The sequence below is a fragment of the Saccostrea echinata genome, unplaced genomic scaffold, assembly GCF_033153115.1.
Source record: "Saccostrea echinata isolate AGI-Se365-2 ecotype Australia unplaced genomic scaffold, CSIRO_AGI_Sech_v1 ptg000023l, whole genome shotgun sequence".
NCBI lineage: Eukaryota > Metazoa > Mollusca > Bivalvia > Ostreida > Ostreidae > Saccostrea > Saccostrea echinata.
This window is the reverse complement of record NW_026889772.1, coordinates 5464531-5487788: the sequence shown is the minus strand read 5'-3', so window position 1 is coordinate 5487788 and position 23258 is coordinate 5464531. Positions and strand designations below refer to the sequence as shown.

Here is a 23258-nt window from a genome sequence, read left to right as displayed (position 1 = left end):
AGCATCCTCAGATAATGTAGATTCAAATTTGTTCAATTCATGACATCCCCTCCCCCCAAACCACTTTTATATTTAAACTTTTCAACCTTTCAAGACTGAACTGATTTCTGCTTTTTCCTACCCATAGTGCTCAGGTGAGCGATGTGGCCCCTGGATCTCTTGTTATTATTCCCATGGAAAAGTGTTTTTTAAAAAAAACAACACATATTAAGTAGGAGATTAAAGACAAAAAGAAACAAGATCACAAACAAATTTTGTTATCTCTAGCAAAGAATTATATTGCTATTTTTTTAAAAAAAATATTTCTCAAATGAAAACATTTGAAAATTTCAATTGTCTTAAAAAAAATTCAAATAATTTATAGAACCTTATGTCAAATTTTCTCACTTTTCACCAATTTATATGTCTTAGTCAAAAATAAAATTGTTTAACTAAACAGATATCACTTCTTTAATGAGAGAGGCACCAACTTAAGCAAAAATATTCGATTTTTGAAAAAGAAAAAATGATTTTGTTATTTTTCCTTAAGACTAGACACTAAAATCAAAATAAAGAAAAAACATCAAATAAAATTTGGATATAAGGAACTCAAAATGCGTCGACAATATCACGCTGCATCGTAGTTGAGAACGAAAAGGATTCTATCTTTACATGCCACGCGCGGTCACTAGAACTTAAACGTAGAGGAAAACGATAACAGAACATGCATGTAACTTAGGTCATGAACTGGAACGGAAATCGATAAATTTACATTTTGTACAGACTAAAATGAATCGGACCCTTTATACTGATGTGATCCGTTATGTATTTTACTTAGGACCTTTTAATGCAAGTATCTGCACCCTCCTCAACTTTATTGCACCGGAGAAGGAATGTTTCAGATAAGAAACAATGAATAAGTATGTATGAGGAAACTCACTTCCTCCACGAAGGGAAAATGTTTGTTATGCTGATAAATTGAAAAAAAAAGTTTGAAGAAATTTCCAGATAATTATTATCCTAGTGTCTTAATTTTTATAATAATTATTTTGGAATGTTTGAGAACACTCTGTGGATGAACAGTGTTATAAATTGAATTCTTACTAAACAAGTAAATATATGAATTGTAGTGAAAAATCTGATCGTGATCGTTGCGCTCGTATTTTACGACGTCATGCAATTTGACAAAAAGAAATTTTTTTCTGTGATATTTCTGTTGTTGGCTTTCTGTGGAATTAATATGCTTTGGTTTGTGAAAACTACAACAAATATTCCAGGCCACATAATACGTATACACAGTTATACGAAAACCCCAGGAAAACCTCAAATTTTATCAGGAAAACCTCAAACTGTATCAGAAAAACCTCAAACTGTATCAGGAAGGCCTCAAATTGTGAGCACGTTTTTGGAACCTTGTTCAACTCCTCCCAAGATAAGTACGAGTATCTCTTATTCATCTCTCTCTGTCTTTGAGATGATGATCTACAATCATCAAAAACTTATCCAGAAAAATTAAATGAATTAAATCATTATTGCCCGTAGTGTTATTTATTAGTTATAATGCTGCTTAATTCTCTCTTTGGCGGAGGATTGTTTGAGATACACACAGTTTACATATATGCATACTAATACTACAGAGTAGGTAAAAATGTCAGAGTGGAAAACGTTCTGAGAAGATTAGAATTATAAACTGCTCTGAGATATTTCGAGAACAGGAAATTAAAAATACTTCAGTTTAAGTTTTTATGTGAATTGCGCTGTTTTTTCCCCACAAACATCATGCATTTTAATATGATTCAGTTCAACAAATAAATTTTGGATATGATACAGTTATTAAAAAAATATGTTCAAAGCTACATCAATAAGAATCGAAGATTAAGAGGTTGATTCAGAAATCCTGAATGTATTACATTGGTTGAAAAATTCATTTATATTTTTTTTTCGTACAAACTTTATTGCAGATGGCAACAGAAGCATAGACCTACGACCTTGTAACCTGATCGAGTGCATCACCAGGGATAATCACAATGAAGAAGTTACTGTGAAACCCTGCAATCCTCGATTTTGCAACGATACAGAATGTTTCAACGTGAAATGTCCAAGAGAAAGAAATGCATTTAAAAGGACTAATCTTCATACAAAGAATGTTAAAACGCATAACACTAATGTCAACTGCACTTCTGTTTCATCCTTTGCAGGAAAAATTGAAATTTTTGGAGGTCATTGGAAACCGACCAAATGCCTTCCAAAGCGCCATGTTTCCATCATTATTCCTTTCAGGGACAGGGATGAACATTTGTGCATTCTTCTTAAGAATCTTATTCCAATATTAATTGATCAAGAAACAGAATTCAGGATCTTTGTTGTCGAACAGGTATAAATACCATGTTATGTTTGAAATTTAATTAAGTGAATCATGTACTAATCATGTGATCCATGTGAGTCTAAAGGCTAACCTGTCTAGAAAACGTAGGCGTGTTTGATGATCAACTTTGAAGATACTTTTTGGCATGAATTCGCCAATATATTTTGCCAAAGATTAAAAGATGTGTCAAGACATCACTGGTAAGAGAAAATATCTATTTAGATCAGTCTCCACAATCTTTAGAAGAAAAAAGGTTTTTCTTGTTGTTTGTCTGTCTGTTAGTCTATAGTCACTGAAATGTAAAATTATCTGAAAGAAAACAGGTTAAATTAAGGTAGTTCTATACTACGCACTAAATGGGTCCATCTTGATAGACATACATCCGAGGAATGGATATACATTCGAAAAAATATATGTTAACATGCTTATTTTTCTTCTATTGCCTCTAAGCCAAGTATTGACACTCTTCCTCGGAATTATCATCTATAAATAAGAATTAAAATTGTGGCAGTCAAACTTAAATAAATTGATTGATTGATTGATGTTTTAAGTTCCTTTCAAGAATATTTACACATACTAGAAGTCACCATATACCGATGAAAGGCTTCAAATTTAGACCATTTCTAGGCACTAAGGGTCATTAAGCAGCGAGAGTTTTTTTTATCGTGCTAACGCCTACATGGGGCCTCGGTATTTTAGGGTATCATCCGAAAGACCCTTGACTTTCACCTCTAGTGCAGCGCACACTTGGCGAAGGAACGTCTTAGGTTTGACGAGGCGCCGGGAACAAGAATCGAACCCGGTACTTCCTGATCCAGAAGGAAAGCCAAAATATAATAGAATTGTTAACATCCTCTATTAAGTTTAAGTGCAGACGAAATACAAAAAGTGAAAATGAGAAAAGCACTCACATCATAAAAACGTTAATTTTTTTTTTCTTTTTATATTCTATATAATGTTCTTAATTTTTTCTATTTTCTGATTTAAATTTGTAAGTACTTCAATAAAATTTTGTTAATTGTGAACACAATACGGAAAATACGTGGCTCTTTACAAAGTTATATCCCTTGTCATTCCGGAATTAAGCAATTATAATACTTAATAACTTACTTGAATATTTTATTTTTTCTACTCAACCAATTTTTTTTGTATTTTTGTGAAATAAAATACATGATTTAGATATATTTTTAGGACATATACAACGTAGTTTTGGACTTATTTTTCATAATTTCTGAATAATTTAATAGATACAATAACTGAGTGACCTTTGTGCAATTTTATGATGTCGCATAATGCTGTACACCTATTTCGATTCATTTTTTTTTTTTTAGAAAAACCTGCTGAAACTTTTTCCCTTAATTTTTCTTTTAAAAATGCAATGATTTCATCATTTGATATTTGTTCGAAAATCCTCGAAATGTATGCAGATTTTTTGTCTAGAACATGTAATGGTATTATGCTTTTAAACTAAAAATATCTCCGAAAATTATCAGTGGGAAAGGTACATTGTTAAGTACATGTACGTTGAGTATGTCCTTAAATCAAACAGCAAAAAATTATAAAAGCTGAATTTAAATCATAAAAGGAATATAATCATACTTTTGGGAAAGCATATAATATTGTCATTCTCCTGTTTTTCTTGTACTGACTTAAAAAAGGAACGAACATCATAATAATGCGTTCATTAAAACTAGCTAAAATTGACATTCAATTCATTGGGAAATGAACAGAACGAACTCTCCGTAGAATTCCATTAGTTCAAAATGATGAAAGTAAGGAAAGTTGAATTATAAAGTTAATCTATCAATATTTGAATTTTATTAAATCTTGTTGCTGTCAAAAAATAACCAATTTGCTATCAGTATTAACTTCAACTTGCCCGCCTCGAGTAGTATAGGCCTGTCTGTCTGGATTTCATCGTCTTTGATAGCTCTACTAAGCCTCTTTCTTCCCTCCTCACCAAAATACTAACAGCAGTGAAAGAAAACTTAAAGAGTACTACACAACAACATATTCGAGAAGTGGTGTTAAGAAAATTTAAAATCACAAATTTTTACCCCCCCCCCCCAAAAAAAAAAAAAAACAGCAAAACGTATGACTTTTCAAGGCTTTATACAGCCCTTTTCCCACGATAAATTAAAGTTCAGCCTTTAAGACATAATAGACAGTGAAATATGGAGATAGTGAACAGTATTCAAGCTCAAAGTTCATTTAAACAATATAAATCGGGAGCACAGCAAACACGAACCTCCAAAAATATCGGAGGTGGGATCAGGTGCCATGGAGGAGTGAGCATCCCCTGCCGACCGGTCACACACGCGTGTGCTCCTTTTCAAGATCTCTTTTCCTTTTTTCAAAAAAAAAAAAAAAAAAATGGAACTCGATCGGTAAATTTACATAGCTTGTCATTGGTCATAGGCAAAATTATTTTGTTAAGGACCCTCTATACACTTATGTAAAATGTTTTTGGGACTTTGAGAAAATTATTTAGCATAAAGGAGGATATTTTGAAATTAACTAACTCATTTTTAATATAGGGAGCGTGCCTTTTTTATTCAGGAAAAATCTTCAAAGACAATGAAGTAATAGAAAAGAAAAATTGCCTTCACTAACTCAAATGGATTAAATACACGCAAATAAAGTTTTCAAATACTCTATCTTGGTCTAATATAATGTTTAGAATACTTGGATTTATTTCAAATTATGTGATTTAGTTCAGATTACAATTTATTCTACTTGTATGTCAAATGGTAGGTCAGTCTAATTACACAAAAGAACCCTGAAAATAGGGTGCAGTGTAGAGAGTGTCCTTAAAAAACATTCTGATTGTACACACAAGAGTTGATATTAAAAAGACGCTTGAGTTTCTAATTGACAATATCTATGTAGTTTTTGGCGATCAAGTCTTCCGACAATCTGTTGGGATTCCCATGGGTACAAATTTTGTCCAGTTATAAACAGGCCTATTTTTATATTTATGTAAAAACGAGTTTATTCAAAAACTTCTACATGAAAAGAAGTCTCTTGCTGTGGCCTTCAATTCGACATTAAGACATATCGGCGACGTTTTATCAACAAATAATATCCATTTTCATGCCGATGTCAATTTGATATTTCCCTTATAAAAGACACATACGAACAATATCTAAAAGGAAGATAGCTATTGACAAATAAGTTTATGATTCAAGGATATCAAAAGTCCTATTTAAAGCAAAATTTCGCTTTATATGGTCGATACAATTACCTTCTTAGCAAATAAAATCTATCTTCAATGTTGAATGACGTTTTTTTCATACAAATTTTTAGGCTATTATTTTCACTTTTTAACTGAATTTTCCGTTTTCCCGATCATGACAAGAAACACATGGCTGGTTGACCGGAAGACAGGGGATGCTTACTCTTCCAGGGCACCTGATCCCACCTCTGATATATTTTTGAGGTCTGTGATTGCTCTGCTCCTAATTTGTATTGTTTGAATGGACTTTTGAACTTGATTGCTGTTCGTTTTCTTCATATTTCCCGTCAATTCTCATTCGGAAGTCACTTGGAATCACAAGTTCCAGAGTATTTGGAATCTACTTGGAACCATTTCATATTTCCATCCTTCTCTTTTACTTATTTTCCCTTTAATTTGTTTTTTCAATCTTTGTTGATGAGAGCTTAAATCTCATACATAGAAATGTTGTCTATGTCGTATCTTTATAAATCATGATGTCTCTTTCAACTTACAGTTATTTCCATCCTTCCCCTTCTACTTATTTTCCCGTTAATCTTTTTATTCAATCTTTGTTGACTAGAGCTTAACGGGAAAATAAGTAAAAGGGGAAGGATGAAAATAACTTTAGGTTGGAAAAGACACGAGGAAGTAATAAAGATATGGATGAGACTGTACCGATAAAATAGACTATGAGTATGCTTTCAAAGCCGATACGAGAAGAGATAGGCTACGATTGGACAGCGAGAAATTTAAAAAATATCATTGTTTCAAACATCAAAATATTTATTTCGACCATCTGATATACAGCTGTAATTATAATCCCTCCCCCCGTTTGAATAATGAATAATTTTTACAGATGACTGGTTTTGGCTAGGTGGGAATGGTATACAGGTAAGGGGAGGGAGAGAACAAAAGAAATTAATTACAGGTGACCTATAGTCTGTTTTAGATTAACAACAGGAAAAGTTTGATTATATCCTAGAAATTCCGATAATGAAATGAACGGTAAATAAGATAAATAATTTAAAGTAATTCATGTCATTTTTTAAATTCTATATTTATCTTATTATCATTAGTATTGATTAAATGATATTTTTCTAATTGCTAAATGATAAGTATTATTACTTATTGTCTTTTCTTTTTTAATTCTTAATGATTTGATAATATTTTGACATCAAAAATATGTTTAGTGCTACTAAAAATACAACGTGAAATAATTTAAAAAAAAATGAAATATGTGTTTATGGATAACCAACTTTAAACACAATAACATGTATTCAAACAAACTGATATTTTTCTTTGGTAGCAAAATTCTAATGCCCGCGTTTCACGAATGTTTGATTTAGCGAGACAAAATTCATAAAATGAATAAGGTTTTACCAGCTTAAATGATACTGAAAGATAGTTTAAAGGTTGTTTTAAGACTAAAGGTTGCGTAAATGTGGCTGAAAGATGACTTAATGACGGCTTAATCCCTTAGCGGTGGCTTAAATAAAGCTTCCTTTAAGCCGCCTTAAGCGGATACTTAATGATGGTTATATTTTTTGGTTAATTCTCTTTATAAGATGATATTTTGTATAAAAAAGCACCAATTTCTTGAAAATTGAGTCCATAAACATATTTAAAAATGACCCAGATTGACCTCTGCAGCATATAGTCTTGTGTTACATTTTCATTCGATAGCCTCACAAAGTGCACATATTTCTAATAATTCACACAAAACAATGATTATATATGAAATAATAGCATGCTTCTTTTCTTTTTTGTCTATTATGGTGTGACTGTCTAGATTTCAATTTTTATTTATAGACAAACTCGAGGACAGGTACATTTATTTGGCGTTTAGGATACATGTATATAGGCTGAGAGGCAATAGCTGATAAATAGGCATGTTTACGTATAATTTTCCTAATATCTTTCCATTGCTCGGATGTATGTCTTATAAAAGTACATTTTTCAAGATTGAGCCCCTTTAGTGTCGAGTACAGACCTACCTTAAATTTTTAATATGTTACTGCTCATAACCTAGACATGTATTATGATCCAAGGTCATATGACACAGATCAAGGTCAACAGGCATTGAGGTAACTGAATCGTGTCTGGGTTGTAACCCTTGATTGAAAAGTCAAAATTGTCATTCCCATGAGGAAAAATTGTGTCAGGACCTTAACTCAGGTGACATCTTAAAAGTCTTAATCAAGACCCCCCACCCCCTCCCACCCCCCGAAAAAAGAAAAAAAAACCAGAAGCGCTTTAGGGCACAGGGTAAGAATACTCTTTGAGAGGTCAAAAACATGCATGTTGATCTAATTTCTGTAATTCAGTTATAGGAGGTAAATTTTTTTTACATAAATGAATTAATAGCTCCACATTTTTACAATGAAATAAAAAGATTCTTGAGAAGAAACAGAAGAGGATTGGTTATCCCTCCTTCGTGCTTTTCAATTTCCTTTACTTACAAAAATATTATTCATTTCATTCTTACTGTAAAATTTAAGTTTTATGCAAAGTTAATATTCCACATCTTCACTCACTAAAGTTCAAAGCCATATGGAATGAGTACATATCACAAATTCACATTTAAACTTAGTCTATCTTTTGCAACATTGTACAAGTATGTAAAAAGATGAGTTCTTGGTCAATCGCAAGAACCATTTTAGTTTTCACTACTATACGTCATTGATCATTTGCGTGTGTGACAGGGGATGCTCACTCCTCCATGGCACCTGATGAGGTCCGTCTTTGCTCTGCTCCAAATTCGTATCGTTTCATTGGACTTTCGAGATTGAATATTGTTCGTTATCTTCATATTTCATCTGGACCTTAATGTCATATGTTGTAGGTAGGAAACGGAATGTTCAATAAAGGAAGACTTATGAATGCTGGTTTTCTAGAGGCAATGAAGATGTTTGAATTTGACTGTGTTTTTTTCCATGACGTTGACCTTATTCCAGAGAATGGTGGGAATCTTTATGACTGCGCTGAACAACCACGCCACCTGTCGGTGGCCATTGATGAAGATGGTTACAAGTAGGTGAAATCTTAAGATCTTAATGTCTTCATAAGATGATGTGCACGAAGGGAAAACTATAAAAATGATTATTTTAACCATTCTAAACGATAATGATTTTTTGGACTTAAGGAAAATTGTATCATATAAAAGTATGGATATTGAGTATAATTTTTTCATTTCCAACCTAGAGTACTTGCCACATTTCTACAATAAAAGTATTCAAAGACAACGTTCAGCATTAGTGAACATAAGTCCCAGTTGTTTATTTACATTGGAGAAAACATATATGTAGATACTGTTTTCAATTTCTTTATCTTGGTCTATTATAATATTAAGAATGTTTTAATCTATTTCAAATAGTGTCGTTTACTCTCAATGTCTATTTCTTCCATTTTACATCAAGGACATATCACTCTTACTGCATAAAACTACCACGGAATTTGGACCCTTTAGTCAGCAGTGTTTTGAGCTTCGTTAACTGAGCTCTTTAGTCAACAATATTTAGAGCTTCGTTAACTGAGCTCTTAAGTCAGCAGTCAGCAATATTTAGAGCCTCGTTAACTGAGCTGTTTAGAGCTTCGTTAACTGAGCTCTTTAATCAGAAGTGTTTAGAGCTTCATTAAAGCTCTTTAGTCAGCAGTTTTTAGAGCTTTCCCTAACAAAACATACTATAGTAAACTATAGTTAAGTACACTTTACTATGGTTAACTATAGTTTCAAAGTAACATCTTTGGAGACTTTGATTTGCTATAGTGAAAACTTTGAAACTTTGATTTACTTTAGTTAAATCTTTGAAACTTTGATTTACTATTAGTGAAAACTTTGAAACTTTGATAAAATTACTATAGTAAAATCTTTGAAACTTTGATTTACTATAGTGAAAACTTTGAAACTTTGATTTACTATAGTAAAATCTTTGAAACTTTGATTAACTATAGTTACTATAGCAAACTATAGTTAACTATAATTCATAATAGTATTTTTTTGTTATGGATCGTTAACTGAGCTCTTGGCAGACCAGGCCCCAAGACCATAAACTGAGAACAGACTTAAGTCAAAATTTTTATTTTTAATATCTGATAATGATTTTGTTTAATTTATTTGCTAAAAAATTGTAATTTTGTTTAACATTTAAATTCAAAAATATGATGAAAATTATGTTTGATTATCAGAATTATTTTAAAAGTTACATTGGCTTGAAATTTTGACTTAAGTCGATTCTCAGTTTATGGTCTTGGAGACAGATCTTAATAAGTATTTCTTTTAAATGCATTTGATATATTATTCAGACAACATTGACTATTTTTGAATTACTTCCCTTGTCAGAACTCACCCTAAATGGAACAAGGAGTAAACCAAGAAAAACTAACACATGTAAATGCTCAGGAAATAAAAGGTCAATAAGAAGAAATTAAAGTAAGAAATTTAAAAAAGTGAAAGTAATCCTGGAGTCATGTCTTCGAAAGTAGTATTAACTAATCTAATTCACATGCAACTAATATACTTATTTATTAGAAAGAAATGTAATCCTATTTTCTTAGATTATATAAATAGAATTATTTCTTTAAATGTAGATATTTAAAAATGAGGAAAATATAACATTTCAAAGATTATAAATCTTTTGAGTTAGTTATCTATTTATTTGGAGCTTAGATCGATCTCTTCTATGTCGTGACTTTTGATATATTTATAGAGTTTTAGAAAATTCAAAAATTTATGGTTTAGCGTATATTAAAACAACGGTATATAAATTCACAAAAAAGGATATTAATGAAAACAAAGGTATTCTCTTATTTTTATTCTCTAATATATATAATGATAGAGTTTCCATTTTCTTTCGGTCATTACTTATTTCAAAGTGTTTTTTTCCTGATAACGGCATATTTGGAATAAGACATACAACTTTTAGGAATTTTAAAATTGATCTCTTTAGTCCCATGATTTAATTAAAACACAATTGATGTTTTCAGGTGTTTACTCCGCTCCCAATTTTAATTGTTTGAGCTTGATTACTGTTCGTTATCTTCATATTTCACGTTAATTATAATCATTCGTCTCTTTTATGGGACAAAACTTAAATTTCATTGAAATCTGTTCAATTTTCTGAGTTTTCTATCTTCTAGTTTTTGATCTGTTACTCAATAATGTTTTTTGCTCTTTATGAATGGAGAAGTCACAAAAACTCTCTCTGTATAGACATAGATTACCATTATTTAAAATGTCTTTATAAGTAAGAACAAGTTTTTATTTCTCAGTTGAATCTACTATCATGTATACTTTGTTTATCTGGTGACTGTGCTTGGTCTGTTTGATAAAGCTATTGTTGTTTATTAAACAATCAGTTGTTTTGTCACCAGAAAATGAAACAGAGAGTGTAAAAATGTTTTCCTCGGTTTCCAACAGGTTGATGTACAGTTGGTTGATTGGTGGAGTCCTAGGATTTCGACCAGAAATATTTCGTAAAATCAACGGATTTTCTAACATGTTCTGGGGTTGGGGAGGAGAGGATGATGATATGTATTTCAGGTAATTAATCTTGTTAATTTTTGTAATGCTTTCTACAAAATTTTCTACTAATCAAAATAATAATAATATTCATTCTATACTGGTTACATTTATAAACATCTTGTAAAAGAAATGCAAAGCAACAATTTTTTTAATAGATTATATTAATTCTTACATTATTGGAAGGAAAAAAAGAAAACAAATTTTTTTAATCACTGAATATGAAAATTCGGACTATTCATAACATCGTCATTATTATTTAAATAGACGATTCTCTGTATCAGCTCTGTGCAATTTCCATTTAATAATGAGGGCTGTATGTAATAATGTTTGATTTTAGAATTCGTCATTCAAAATTACGAATCATTCGCCCCCCAACGTCGATCGGTAGATACACAATGATTCGCCACAAGAAGCGAAAACGATGGTCAAAAGCGTAATTAATTTTTAAATTAGTACAATCTTGACTCTTGAAAAATCAAATCATCATGTAATTGTAGACGTAATTAACCAATGCTTTTTCTGTAAAGTAAACTTCACTTGAGTTGATCTGAATTGACTTTTCTTATAATGCTTGATCCATTTTAGAGTTAAAGTACTGAACACATGGAAAAGCAGGATGAAGACTGATGGTCTAAGAAATGTTCCCTACAAACTCATTTCTGTTGACCTTTACACTTATTATACTAAAATCAGAGTTGATGTCGGAAAACAAGATACAAATATGAACTAGAATCGTCTATCAAAACAGTGCGCCACTGTAAAGCTCAACACTGTTGACGCAACAAAAAGATGTTTCGAGATCAGAATAAATGTATGTATGTATATATGTATTGGTATAAATAAAATGGACTTTTTAGCTTGGTTACTGTTCGTTATCTCCTTATTTCTTCTGTATTATGTCTGAACTCATAAGAAGACAGGTTTTTCCTACGTTTGTAATGAATAGAAAAGGTGAAGATGATGAACAGTGGTCTATCTAAAAAAAAAAAAAAACTACAAACAATACAAATCTGTAAACAGGGCATAAAACACGGACCCCGGAAAAATTCCATGAGTGGAATGAGGTGCATAGGAGGAGTATAAGAATCCCTAGTCGACAGTTTACACCCTCATGAGCACTGTGTATTGATCAGGTTGGCAGAACATTCCGTAGTCAAATTTAAGATAAAAACGAAGGCCTAACAATATCAGTCAAATACGACCCAATGAAAGGTTAAATTGCTATAACCTATAACAAGGTCAATATAATGACCATAGAATTACGAAATGCTGACTTTTAACGAGCTGTTGAAATCCCTGTATCATCAACTTATCTGTCAGAAAACCTTCCCCAATTAAGATTTGAACGTTCTCAGAGCATGCTCTTAAGTTTCGAATAATCGTATGCGGAATAAATCTACATGAATATTAGTAAAGGTGTCGATCGAAAAGCTTAAATAATCGCATTTTTCAAACAATTTAGCTTTTAGTTGGCTCATATCGTATATATATTCAGTAAAACATCCAGATACGAAAAAGATGTGACAGACTCTAAGGTGATTATACCCGCACTTTCTAAAGAAAGTTCGGGTATATTGTTGTTACTCATGTCTGTCCGTCCGTCTGTCCGTCCGTCCGTCTGTCACACTCTTCTTTCTCAAACTCCTCTTACATTTTACACAGTAGACTAATCATCTTTTGGGACATGGTTAGTGGTGTCCTGTAGATGTGCAGTAAGGTTTCAGAAGTTTCATTTTTACCCTGGGGGTCAAATGAGGGTTGAAAAATGACGTTTTTTATGCAAAAAGCCCCTGGTTCCCTGAACTCCTCTTATATTTTACACAGTAGCCTAATCATCTTTTGGGAGATGGTTGGTGGTGTCCTGTAGATGTGCAGTAAGGTTTCGGAATTTTCATTTTCACCCTGGGGGTCAAATGGGGGTCGAAAAATGACGTTTTTTATGCAAAAAGCCCCTGATTCCCTGAACTCCTCTAACATTTTACACAGTAACCTAATCATCTTTTGGGAGATGGTTGGTGGTATCCTGTAGATATGCAGTAAGGTTTCGGAATTGTTATTTTCCTTCTGGGGTCAAACAGGGGTTGAAAAATGACCTTTTTTTTATGCAAAAAGCCCCTTGTTCCCAGAACTCCTCTTACATTTTACACAGTAGCCTAATCATCTTTTGTGAGATGGTTGGTGGTGTCCTGTAGATATGCAGTAAGCTTTCGGAATTTTTATTTCCCCCCTGGGGGGCAAATGGAGGTCAATTTTTTTTTTAAATATTTAACATGTTTAAACACCCTGGTTCCCAAAACTTCCCTTATATTTTATGCACTATCCTTAAATCATGATCATTCGGAAGATGATTGATTTTGCCCTGTGGATGTGTAAAATGGTATTAAAATTTGCATTTCAATGTGGATGGCAAAATGGGGGCAGGAAAAAAATGACCCCTCCCTAACCCATGGGGTCATGATTTGTACAAACTTGAATCTACACTTCTTGGGAATGTTTCCATATTAATCATGCTTTTGTTGTTCTTGAAAAGAAGAATTTTGAAGATTTTTTTCCCTTTTATTCCTATATAAAATTTTGATCCCTTATTGTGGCCTAACCTATCCTCGGAGGTCATGATTTGAAAACTAGAAATATGTCCATAGGACATAAATGCCCCGCCGAATGTATATTACTAAAGCAACATGAAAATTTGTATGAGTGTATGAAGTTTGATGAGAATATCTTGAACAGTTTCTTTAAAATTGAAACTAAAATCTAAAAAAAAAAAATGGATATAGATGATTAATTCTCACCAAATTATGTATCAGTGCATGCTTACATAAAAATATCTTAGATTGTTTCTTTAAAACTAAGCAAAATACAAATTAAAATGAAGGGAGGTCAAGGTCACAGGAAAGTGCAAGCTGAAAAGTTTTTGATGCAGTTGAATAGCTCTCACTAATACATATCAGCATATTAGGTTTGATAAAAATATCTTGAATGATTTATTTAAAACTGAGCTTAACACTTATTTGAGAAAAGAGAGGTCAAGGTCAAAGGAAAGGTTGAGGTCAAAATGTTGATGCAGTTGAAAAGCTTACATCAGTATGTATTTACTATTAGCATATGAAGTTTGATAAAAATATCATAAATGGTTTATATAAAATGTAATAAACACTTATTTAAAAAGTGAGGTCAATGTCAAAGAAAAAGTCAAGGTAAAAAAAGTTGATGCAATTGATAGCTCTCAGCAGTATATATCAGCATATGAAGTTTAATATATATATCTCGAATTGTTTATTCAAAACTGATCTAAGACACTAATTTAAGAAAAGTGAGGTCAAGGTCAAAGGAAAGGTGAAGGTCAAAATGTTGATGCAGTTGAAAAGCTTACATCAGTATGTATCAGCACATGACGTTTGATTGAAGTCGGACATGACAAACACTATATGCCTCGGCCATATTCATGGCAGGGCATAAAAACTTGAATCTACACTATATGAGGATGTTTCCATATCAAAATGACTAACAAGCAAATTCAAAGAATAGTGGTCCCCTGCTTTCCATGTCCTAGTGGATGGGATGCCATTATTTATGACTCTGTTTCAAATATGCACGCCCTATCATATGTCATTCAAAAGTAATCACCAAAGTTAAAATTTTTGAAAATTAGGTAAAACATCAAGGTCAAGGGGTAAAAAATCATAGCATGCTCGGAAACATATTGTTACATGTAATGTACATGTCAAATATGAAAGTCCTATCTCTTCTCAATCAAAAGTTATAAGGAAATATAACATTTTTGAAAAGTAGGTTAAACTTCAAGGTCAATGTCACAGAGTCGAAAGTTATGATATATTTAGAAAGATCTTGTCACAGGTAATATACATGTATAATCTTTTCTCTTTCAAAATGATCAATTTAAAATATTGTTAAATTTTTTGAAAAGTAGGTAAAACTTCAAGGTCAAGGTCAAGGGTTCAAAAATCAGAGCATGTTTAGAAAGTTCTTGTAGGTAATGTACATGTGAAATATGAAAGCCCTATCTCTTATTATTCAAAAGTTATGACCAAGGTTAAATTTATTATGACAGATGGATAGACTGACAAACAGACAGACTGACAGACAAATGAGATTTAATGTCCCCTAGATCCCTTTCGCGAAAACGGATGACAATAATGCCCTTGCTGTTCTTGAGAAGAAGATTTATGATGGAAAAAATCCCCTGCATTTTTCTATGTAACCATATGTGGCCCCATCCTACCCCAGTGGGTCATAATTTGAACAAATTTGAATCTACACTAAGTCTATGTAAAGAAAGTTTCAACTTTTTGGGCCCAGTCAGTGGTTCTTGATAAGACTTTTTTAAATGATACCACCAAATTTTCACTAATTCTTGATTATCCCCCCCCCCTTGAAAGAGGGTGTGACCCTTCAGTTGAACAAACTTGAATCCCCTTTACCCGAAGATACTTTGTGGCAGGCTTGGTTGAAATTGGCCCAGCGGTTCTAGTGTAGAAGACAAAAATGTGAAAAGTTTACAGGCAGACAGATGGATGACAGACAAAATGTGATCAGAAAACCAGAAAAACTCAAGTGAGCTAAAAACTTATGATCACAAGTACTTGGAAAGAGTTACAGTATTTGAAAAGCAGTTTTTTTTTCAAAAATTGTTTTCAGAAGCTGAAAAGGTACGACTTGTATCCATGTTGAAAAAAACCTTCACATTTCAGAAAACAGTATGATTAAAAATAATTAATCAAGATGCTTTGAGTAGCAAAATAAGCTTAACTGGTATAGCTAATTCAACCACAGAGCTTAGTCAATTTTAGAATGCACAACCTTTTCAACTTTTAATCATTCTTAAAATATTCATATCATTCATTTCTGATTCAAGGGAGAACTAGAGATATGACCAGAAGTATATCTGTTGACTAATAAACATGTACATGTATATTGTGTTTTTTAAGTCATTTGTTTGTTTGCTGTTAAATGTCCCTCTCGGGAATTTTTCACTCATATGGAGACACCACCACTTAAAAATAATGAAGACATACAAGTCGGATTTGAGGTTAACATTCATTATAGGAGTTTTCAACAATTAAGACGTAAAGAGATAACTTCTTCCCCTCGCCCCTTCCCCTGTTTGTTCATGTAACTAATACTTTGTTTTGACATAAAAAAAAATGTGAATATATACAAATAGTTTAATGGTCCATCTCTCTGAATGATTTTCATTCCTAATTCTACATGGGTTGACCGAAATTCATGAATAAAATGTCAAGCAATCTTATCATTGATGCACTTTTATTTAATTTGATGTAGTCATATTGTGAACATTTCCAGTTCATTAAGACAGTGGGGATGACCTCCAGGGGTTCATAACCTTAAACCATTAGATGTACATAATAACATAAGAAACAAAATAATGTATAGTCAAATGGAAAAGTTTTCTACTATATTGGAATCACATGATCATTTGTCATTTCATTGTCATCTGTGCCTGTAACTGAATGTAATGTCGAGAACGGGAGATAACTCTTCAGAATCCGATGATCTTTGATCCTTTTTAAACTTTTACCTAACCATTTGCATTTCGGTTATTTTACCCCTATCAATACATAAACTTGTACTTACTGACTGTCATAGGTCCTGTCAACTTCATGAAATATAATCCAATTAAAACACAAAATTAATTAATTTCTACTGATATACAGGTCATGATGTTTACACCACGCTGCACCATGTGCAATGATAATGGTAAAACTAGTACTAGTAGGGTGACGCAAGCCCAATGTGATGTAGAAATTTTCAAAAAGGTGTTCACATACATGTACAGTACAAGAACAAATTTTAAATTATCATAACAAACGATGCTTTAACGTAACTTTGCCATCTAGGCCTATTTCCAAAAACAGGCAATTTGTGTGTGTGCGTGCGGGGGAGGGGGGGGGGGGACAAAATTGATTGGGTATGGCTTTTCAAGGAGGTTTTTGCTTAATCAAATACTAAAATGTTTGCACATTTTGATAAATTCATCAAAAACGCTATTACTAAAATAATTTTATTTGTTGTTGAGAAAATAAATTTAAAAATTAAGTTCCAATTATGGGCCAAAAATTTATATCCCCCTTTTATCAAACCTAATTTACATCATTAATTAAATTCTGTTATTTCAGACTGGTAATGAATTAAGTAAAGGAAATACCAATAAGAGGCTCATAGGTCACATGGTCACCTGAGCATTTTATGCTCGAATTGACGAATACATGTACATGTACTGTGTAAATTATAGAATTATTTTGACTTTTTCCTTGGTAAGCCCAATATGAAGGAGTGTGCATTTAGAGGCAAACACCTTAGTGCGGGTATTACAGCCAAATCCCCCTTCTTTCTCAGAGTAGGATTTTCCCTATTTTTTCATCCTAAAATAATAAAATTGACACATTTTTGAAATGTATATCAGGCCACCCTTAGAGAAATAATATGTTCGCCCTCTACCGGTCCAGCATTTTATCTTTGGATCGGTGTTTGAGAAAATTCTAAAAATTTATATTATTAATACTGTAGGATCAACATTTTGTAAGTATTGAAATCTGGCAGTTTGAAGAAAGAAAAAAGAGTCAAAAACAAAACAATACAAGAAACGAAAGTAATAGCATAAGTATATCCCCTCGATCCCAACGGTGTAATATTGGATTAGAAAGCAGAGAGCAAGTACTATCTTAAAGTATTGCAAATTTTAAAATTTTTCGAAAGTGACACAATTTTTCCATGGCAAAGGCGATTATTTTGGATATTTAAACCCCTAACACATGGGGAGAGACTTACACATCAATACTATGTACCTGTTGATTGAAAAACAATTGGAGAAAAAAATTAATTTTAAATAAAATCCTCCTTTTTGTATCTAAGTCTACAGTTAAAAATTTGTCCAACTGATTACATTGCACATATTTTGTTCAGAAACTAGTGTTACCAAATGAAAAGAGTAAGATTTTATTGGTTAGGGAGTTACTGAGAAAAATGATATTTTCTATTTCCATATTACTTCAATGTTTGAATGGAATTGGTCGCCATTTTGAAAATTTTTAAATGTTGAATGCACAACTAAAGTACTTCTATCGTTTTCGACTCCATGCAGACATTAACAACTTTAAAACCACTCACAATTGCTGCCATTTCATACGTAGCTTGCTTTCTGAATGGATCTCTGGAATGACCTTTATGACATAGATACATGCATGGTTAAATGTATTGAATTAATTAGTAATATCTACCAGAGTTAATCTCCAGTTCCCCTGAGTGATGCGATGAAGTGTCCAACAACTCCTATCGTCCAAAATTTTTTTAGGTCGTCCTGATCGTTGGGGGTTTTCAATAGAGCTTCTGTCATGATACAAAATAAAAAAATACCCCTCCCCCCACAAAACCAAAAAAAAAAAACAAACAAACAAACAAACAAACAAACAAAAAAAAAAAAAAAAAAAAAAAAAAAAAAAAAAAAAAAAAAAAAAAAAACAACAACAAAAAACAGCCTATAGGTTGTTGCTGGGATTACGTGCAATATACTTAAGATATTTCACTTTGTTTGAAACCGCTGTTATATAACTCCAAAAATAATTGTTTTTGTTACATCTGTCATCTCCTGTCATTTGGCATCCATTTTAAACTAATGGTGGTCTATACGTAGAAACAGACTCTTGAACCCCTTAACACTCAAGAACTGACACAGTCGTACTAAAAATTATTCTTATACATGACAACAACAATTTGTGACGTTTTGTATGCATTAGATACTTTAACTGGGGAATTTTCTGACTAATTTAACCATATTGAAAGCAACTGTAAGCTAATATGTTGACGGTGCGACCGTTGGGGCGAGCGCATTGTTCACTTCATTTTAAGATCCGCCTCTTCAAACCGCACGAGACATTTGGAACGTCTAAACTGTGACGTCACATGACGTGGTATGTTATAGCTGCATTTCCATAAACAAAGTTTAAAAAGTGCAAATATTTTAACAAAGAACGTTTAATATACTATCTGCATGCAATACCAATTAAATTAAGGTGAGTTTATTTTTTGTGAAATTTTAGTTGTTGTCACCGCGTGAACGAAGTTAGCAGCGAGAACAAGAAGCGATGCATTGTGGGTCAGAATTACTGCGGAAAAAAATTCTATTGAATGAATGTGCAGTAGTCCGAATTTTCTCTTCGCCCAGGCGTTGTCGTTAGAGCTCGCAGTGACGAGCGGCGCTTCGCGCCGCTCGCTGCGCTCGCTATTACGGACTAATTTACGTTACCAGTCCTGAAGCTGGCACAAAATAATGCACTTCCGATCGTAAGAGATATCTCATGGACATTTGATATTGGGGTAACAACAGCAAAACGGTTTGTAAAAGATGGTTTAAGAATGGAGATAATTTGGGCTCAATTGTTCCTAGAAAATAAACAAGTGATGACAGAAGAAGAACAATTGAAACTTCCCGAACGTTTCAATGTGAGAAAAAAAAAAATCCTACGCTGAAGTAACTTTGAAATTACTGTGATAACCCCTTCAGAGTGTTCCGGGTCAATGGAAAATTACAGATGTATAATTTCAATGTGATTTATCTAATGATGCTATTAAATATTAGCTACTAAGAGATTTTGTTTATATTTCTTATCGATTCTTGAAAAAAAAAATCTGATGAACTTTTATGATTTGATCTCTTTCATTTAGGGAGTTAAAGTACAACTGTAAAATGTCTCAATGACTCCAAACAGCCGTCGTATAAACATAAAATTCATCTGTTACCACAAGATTTAGATGAAATGTAAAAAAAATGATGTAACTAGATCTGGGAAATCCGACAAGAAGACGTGTTCATCTTTATCTCTAAGTGGAAGGACGTTTTTTAACGAAATTATGCAAGGCGTACTGCTATCAGTGATATATATCGCACACCTCAAACTACTTCTAGAATTTTAGCTCACCTGTTGTAAACTATTCAGTGAACTAAATCACTGAGGTTTTTCATTCCCTGCATAATTATTCCCTTTCTTGATATTGCTAGTTTTATCGTTCGGTTTTGGTAAAATTCTACTTTAAGTAACTTTAGCCACTGTAGTAGATGAATGAAAGACAGCCATAAAAACACAGATTTACGTTTACAGACACAAAATGAAATATGGAGTAAAAGACCCAATTTTTTTTACCGTACGGTTACCTGAGAAGAGAGAGTGGTCTTATTAGTACAGATGTTATTTACCTGGAGTGCCCTAATACTCAAGATGCCAAAAAATCATATACATATTGCATTATACAGGAAGTCTTTATGGTGATCATGGTCAACATTACACACGTTTCTTGTCTAATTTTGAGTGAAAGAGTAGTGACACCAAATAATACTTTTGCACGAACTTGAAAATCTCAACATTTTCATCGATATTTTTGATAAAAAAAAATATGTTTAAAGAAATATCCTTTTAATAAAATTGTATTAAAAAAGAACTCGAGTGTAAGCTACGAAGCAATCATATCAATGATTTTTTGATTGTCAGTAAAAAAATAATTACAAGGTATATTGTACGTGTAAATATTTTAAAAAAAAAATCCATTTCTCTTCCGTATATTAACAATCTAGAAATTATTAATTTCCCTGGCCGACACTGGAGCCCATGATGTTCATTTACGAATAAGGAATTTAGAGGAAATTCGAACTATGATTTAGACATTTCTTCCACTATGTGGTGAAGAATTATTGACAATTTTCGTAATCTAAATTTCTTAAATAAAAATAAATGCCATCCAAAGATAGTGCAATTTAAAAATAATCACCAATTTATTGTACACGAAATACAATATTTACGTAACATGTGTACCATTTGTGAGTTTTTTCTAAACATCTGCTTTCACAGATAAAACTTGTGATAATTTAAAAGGAATCTTCATAATTTTCAAACTTATTTCATGCCATCAGCGTCTAATTATCTTCTGTCAATTATTTTATTCCACTTTGTGTTGATTCATTTTATTGGGGAGGGGGGGGGGGGTCGCTATATAATTACCGATGACGGTGAATTGAGTTTCTGTGGACCCAAACGACAAATCAAGCGGGGCACATAAAAGAGGTTGTCGCGTGGTCAGGTAATTTGCTATCGAAACATCCAATCTCAGAACATCAGGTAGCACCAGTAGCTGGTCTGTCAATCAGATCAGTAGCTATTGTTTTATTTATGATTGACAGGCGATATATTATTGATCTTGAACCAGGTAGATTTTGGGGGCGTTAACGTAAAATTGGGTGTTTAACAAAAAAGTATCCAAGTCCAAAGTCCATTAAAACAATACAGATCAGGAGCAAAGCAGACACGGACCTCCAAAAACATCAGAGGTGGGATAAGGTGCCATGGAGGAGTGAGCATCCCCTTCCGACCGGTCACAGCCACCGTATTTTCCTTGTCATGATCGAGAAATAACGGAAAAATCGGTCGACAATTCAGTGTAAATAATGGCCTAACAATTAGTATGAAAATGCCAGTCAGTATATGACTTAATGAAAGATTGTATTTGCTGACTAGGTCATTTTATCAAACATAGAACTTACAATCAGAATATTTTTTAACAAAATAATTTTGCAAATGACCAATGACAAGGTAAATAAATTTACGAGTTCAGTTTTTATTGAAAAAGCAGCTGTCAAAAAGCTGGACTATAATTTATCGTTGGGAATGGTTGTATACAGAGTTGAAAAGTCGTAAGTTTTTAAGTCATTTTTGGCAAAATTTTGTGATTTCAAATTTCAAAAAGTTCCTTAGAATTTTTAAGCATTCACATCTGGTTTACACCACTTCTCGAATAATTTGTTGCACCGGACTCCTGATGTTTCTCCATCACTGCTGTTAATATTTTGGTGAGGAGTAAAGAAAGATGCTTGGTAGAACATTTACTTGAACCCGCTATGTATCTTTGTTTGTAAGGATTTTTATGAAGTTTCGGAATCCAATATAGATATGGTAATTCAAATTCACTTTGATCGTTGGGAATATTAAAAAAATATTCAAAACTGACATATGATTTTAAAGAATGCCCTCCTTAGAAAGGGAGCTATGGGTATAAGTTGCATTGTCACTTGTAGAATCAAATCCCAGTTCTTCTAATATACAATTAAAATAATGAGCCTTACAAAGAAAGACAATGGTGTTACTAAAAAGAAGAATATATATTGGTTTTATACTTTATCGAGCTATTTAATCACAATCTATCAGAATCAGAATTTTAAGGATTGATAATACAGGAATGATATTCGTTAAGTTTAATAACCTTTTGTTTGGCCAAGCCACATAATTTAATGAAAAGTGGGAAAATGTTTCTTTACAGTTCAGTATAATTTTTGAAAGTTTTAGAAATATTATGAAGTTTAGTAACTGTAAAATTTCTGGGAACATTTTTTTCAAGAGTATTTTTAAAAATTTTAAATAATTAAGATTTTACTAATTAGATTTTCATTAAAAGAAATATAAAACAATATAAATATAACTCTTTTGTCTGGGAGATTTGGTTTGTGGTATGTACCACCATTCGTATTATAAACGTTTTGCTATAAAAGTAATCACTTTAAAACCACCGAGAAAAATAGCCATTTCCATAGAAAATATAGCTTATATTTCTGCATTTTTACATTTTTAATTAATTAAAGAGTTCATTTAATTGTGTTTATCTAATCAGTGACCCAATTTAACAATTCTGAAGAATTCAAATGGGAATACCCATTCAAAAATTATAAATGATAATTGAGTATTAATCCAATAACATGACAATTTTAAACTCAATGAATACATGAATTGATAGAAGAAATATTCTTAAATTAATTAAAAAAAATGAATTGATCACTTCATATGTATATTTTCTTTTACACATTCAAAATGATATTCATGTATGTTAATCTTAGAATAAAAAAAAAAAAAAAAAACTTTCAGTACATTTTAGTAACTTAAGATATGCTTCTCCTCCAGTCATAGTAGCGATTTTCATTTCTGTAGATTGCAACTCAATATCATCTCAGTATATATATATATAGTATTTTTGCTCTGTGTGTTTAAGTATTTCGTGTTTAATTCCTGTTTTTGTTCTATAGACTTTCATCTAAAAATGATCTCTTTTAGCAGGACTGATGGCAATTTCATAGCAATCTAAAACAGATTCGTCTAATG

The 23258-nt window shown here is 32.1% G+C and overlaps 1 protein-coding gene across 1 annotated transcript in view; it reads left to right on the top strand.

The window, feature by feature from the left end:
- Nucleotides 1-1219: 1219 nt before the first annotated feature.
- Nucleotides 1220-23258, top strand: part of LOC133191623 (beta-1,4-galactosyltransferase 4-like) — a 235185-nt gene continuing 213146 nt past the window's right edge. The window contains exons 1-2 of the mRNA XM_061327370.1: nt 1220-1415; nt 1941-2353. Coding sequence (XP_061183354.1) covers nt 1220-1415; nt 1941-2353 — 609 coding nt within the window. The remainder of the gene's footprint in view (nt 1416-1940; nt 2354-23258) is intronic.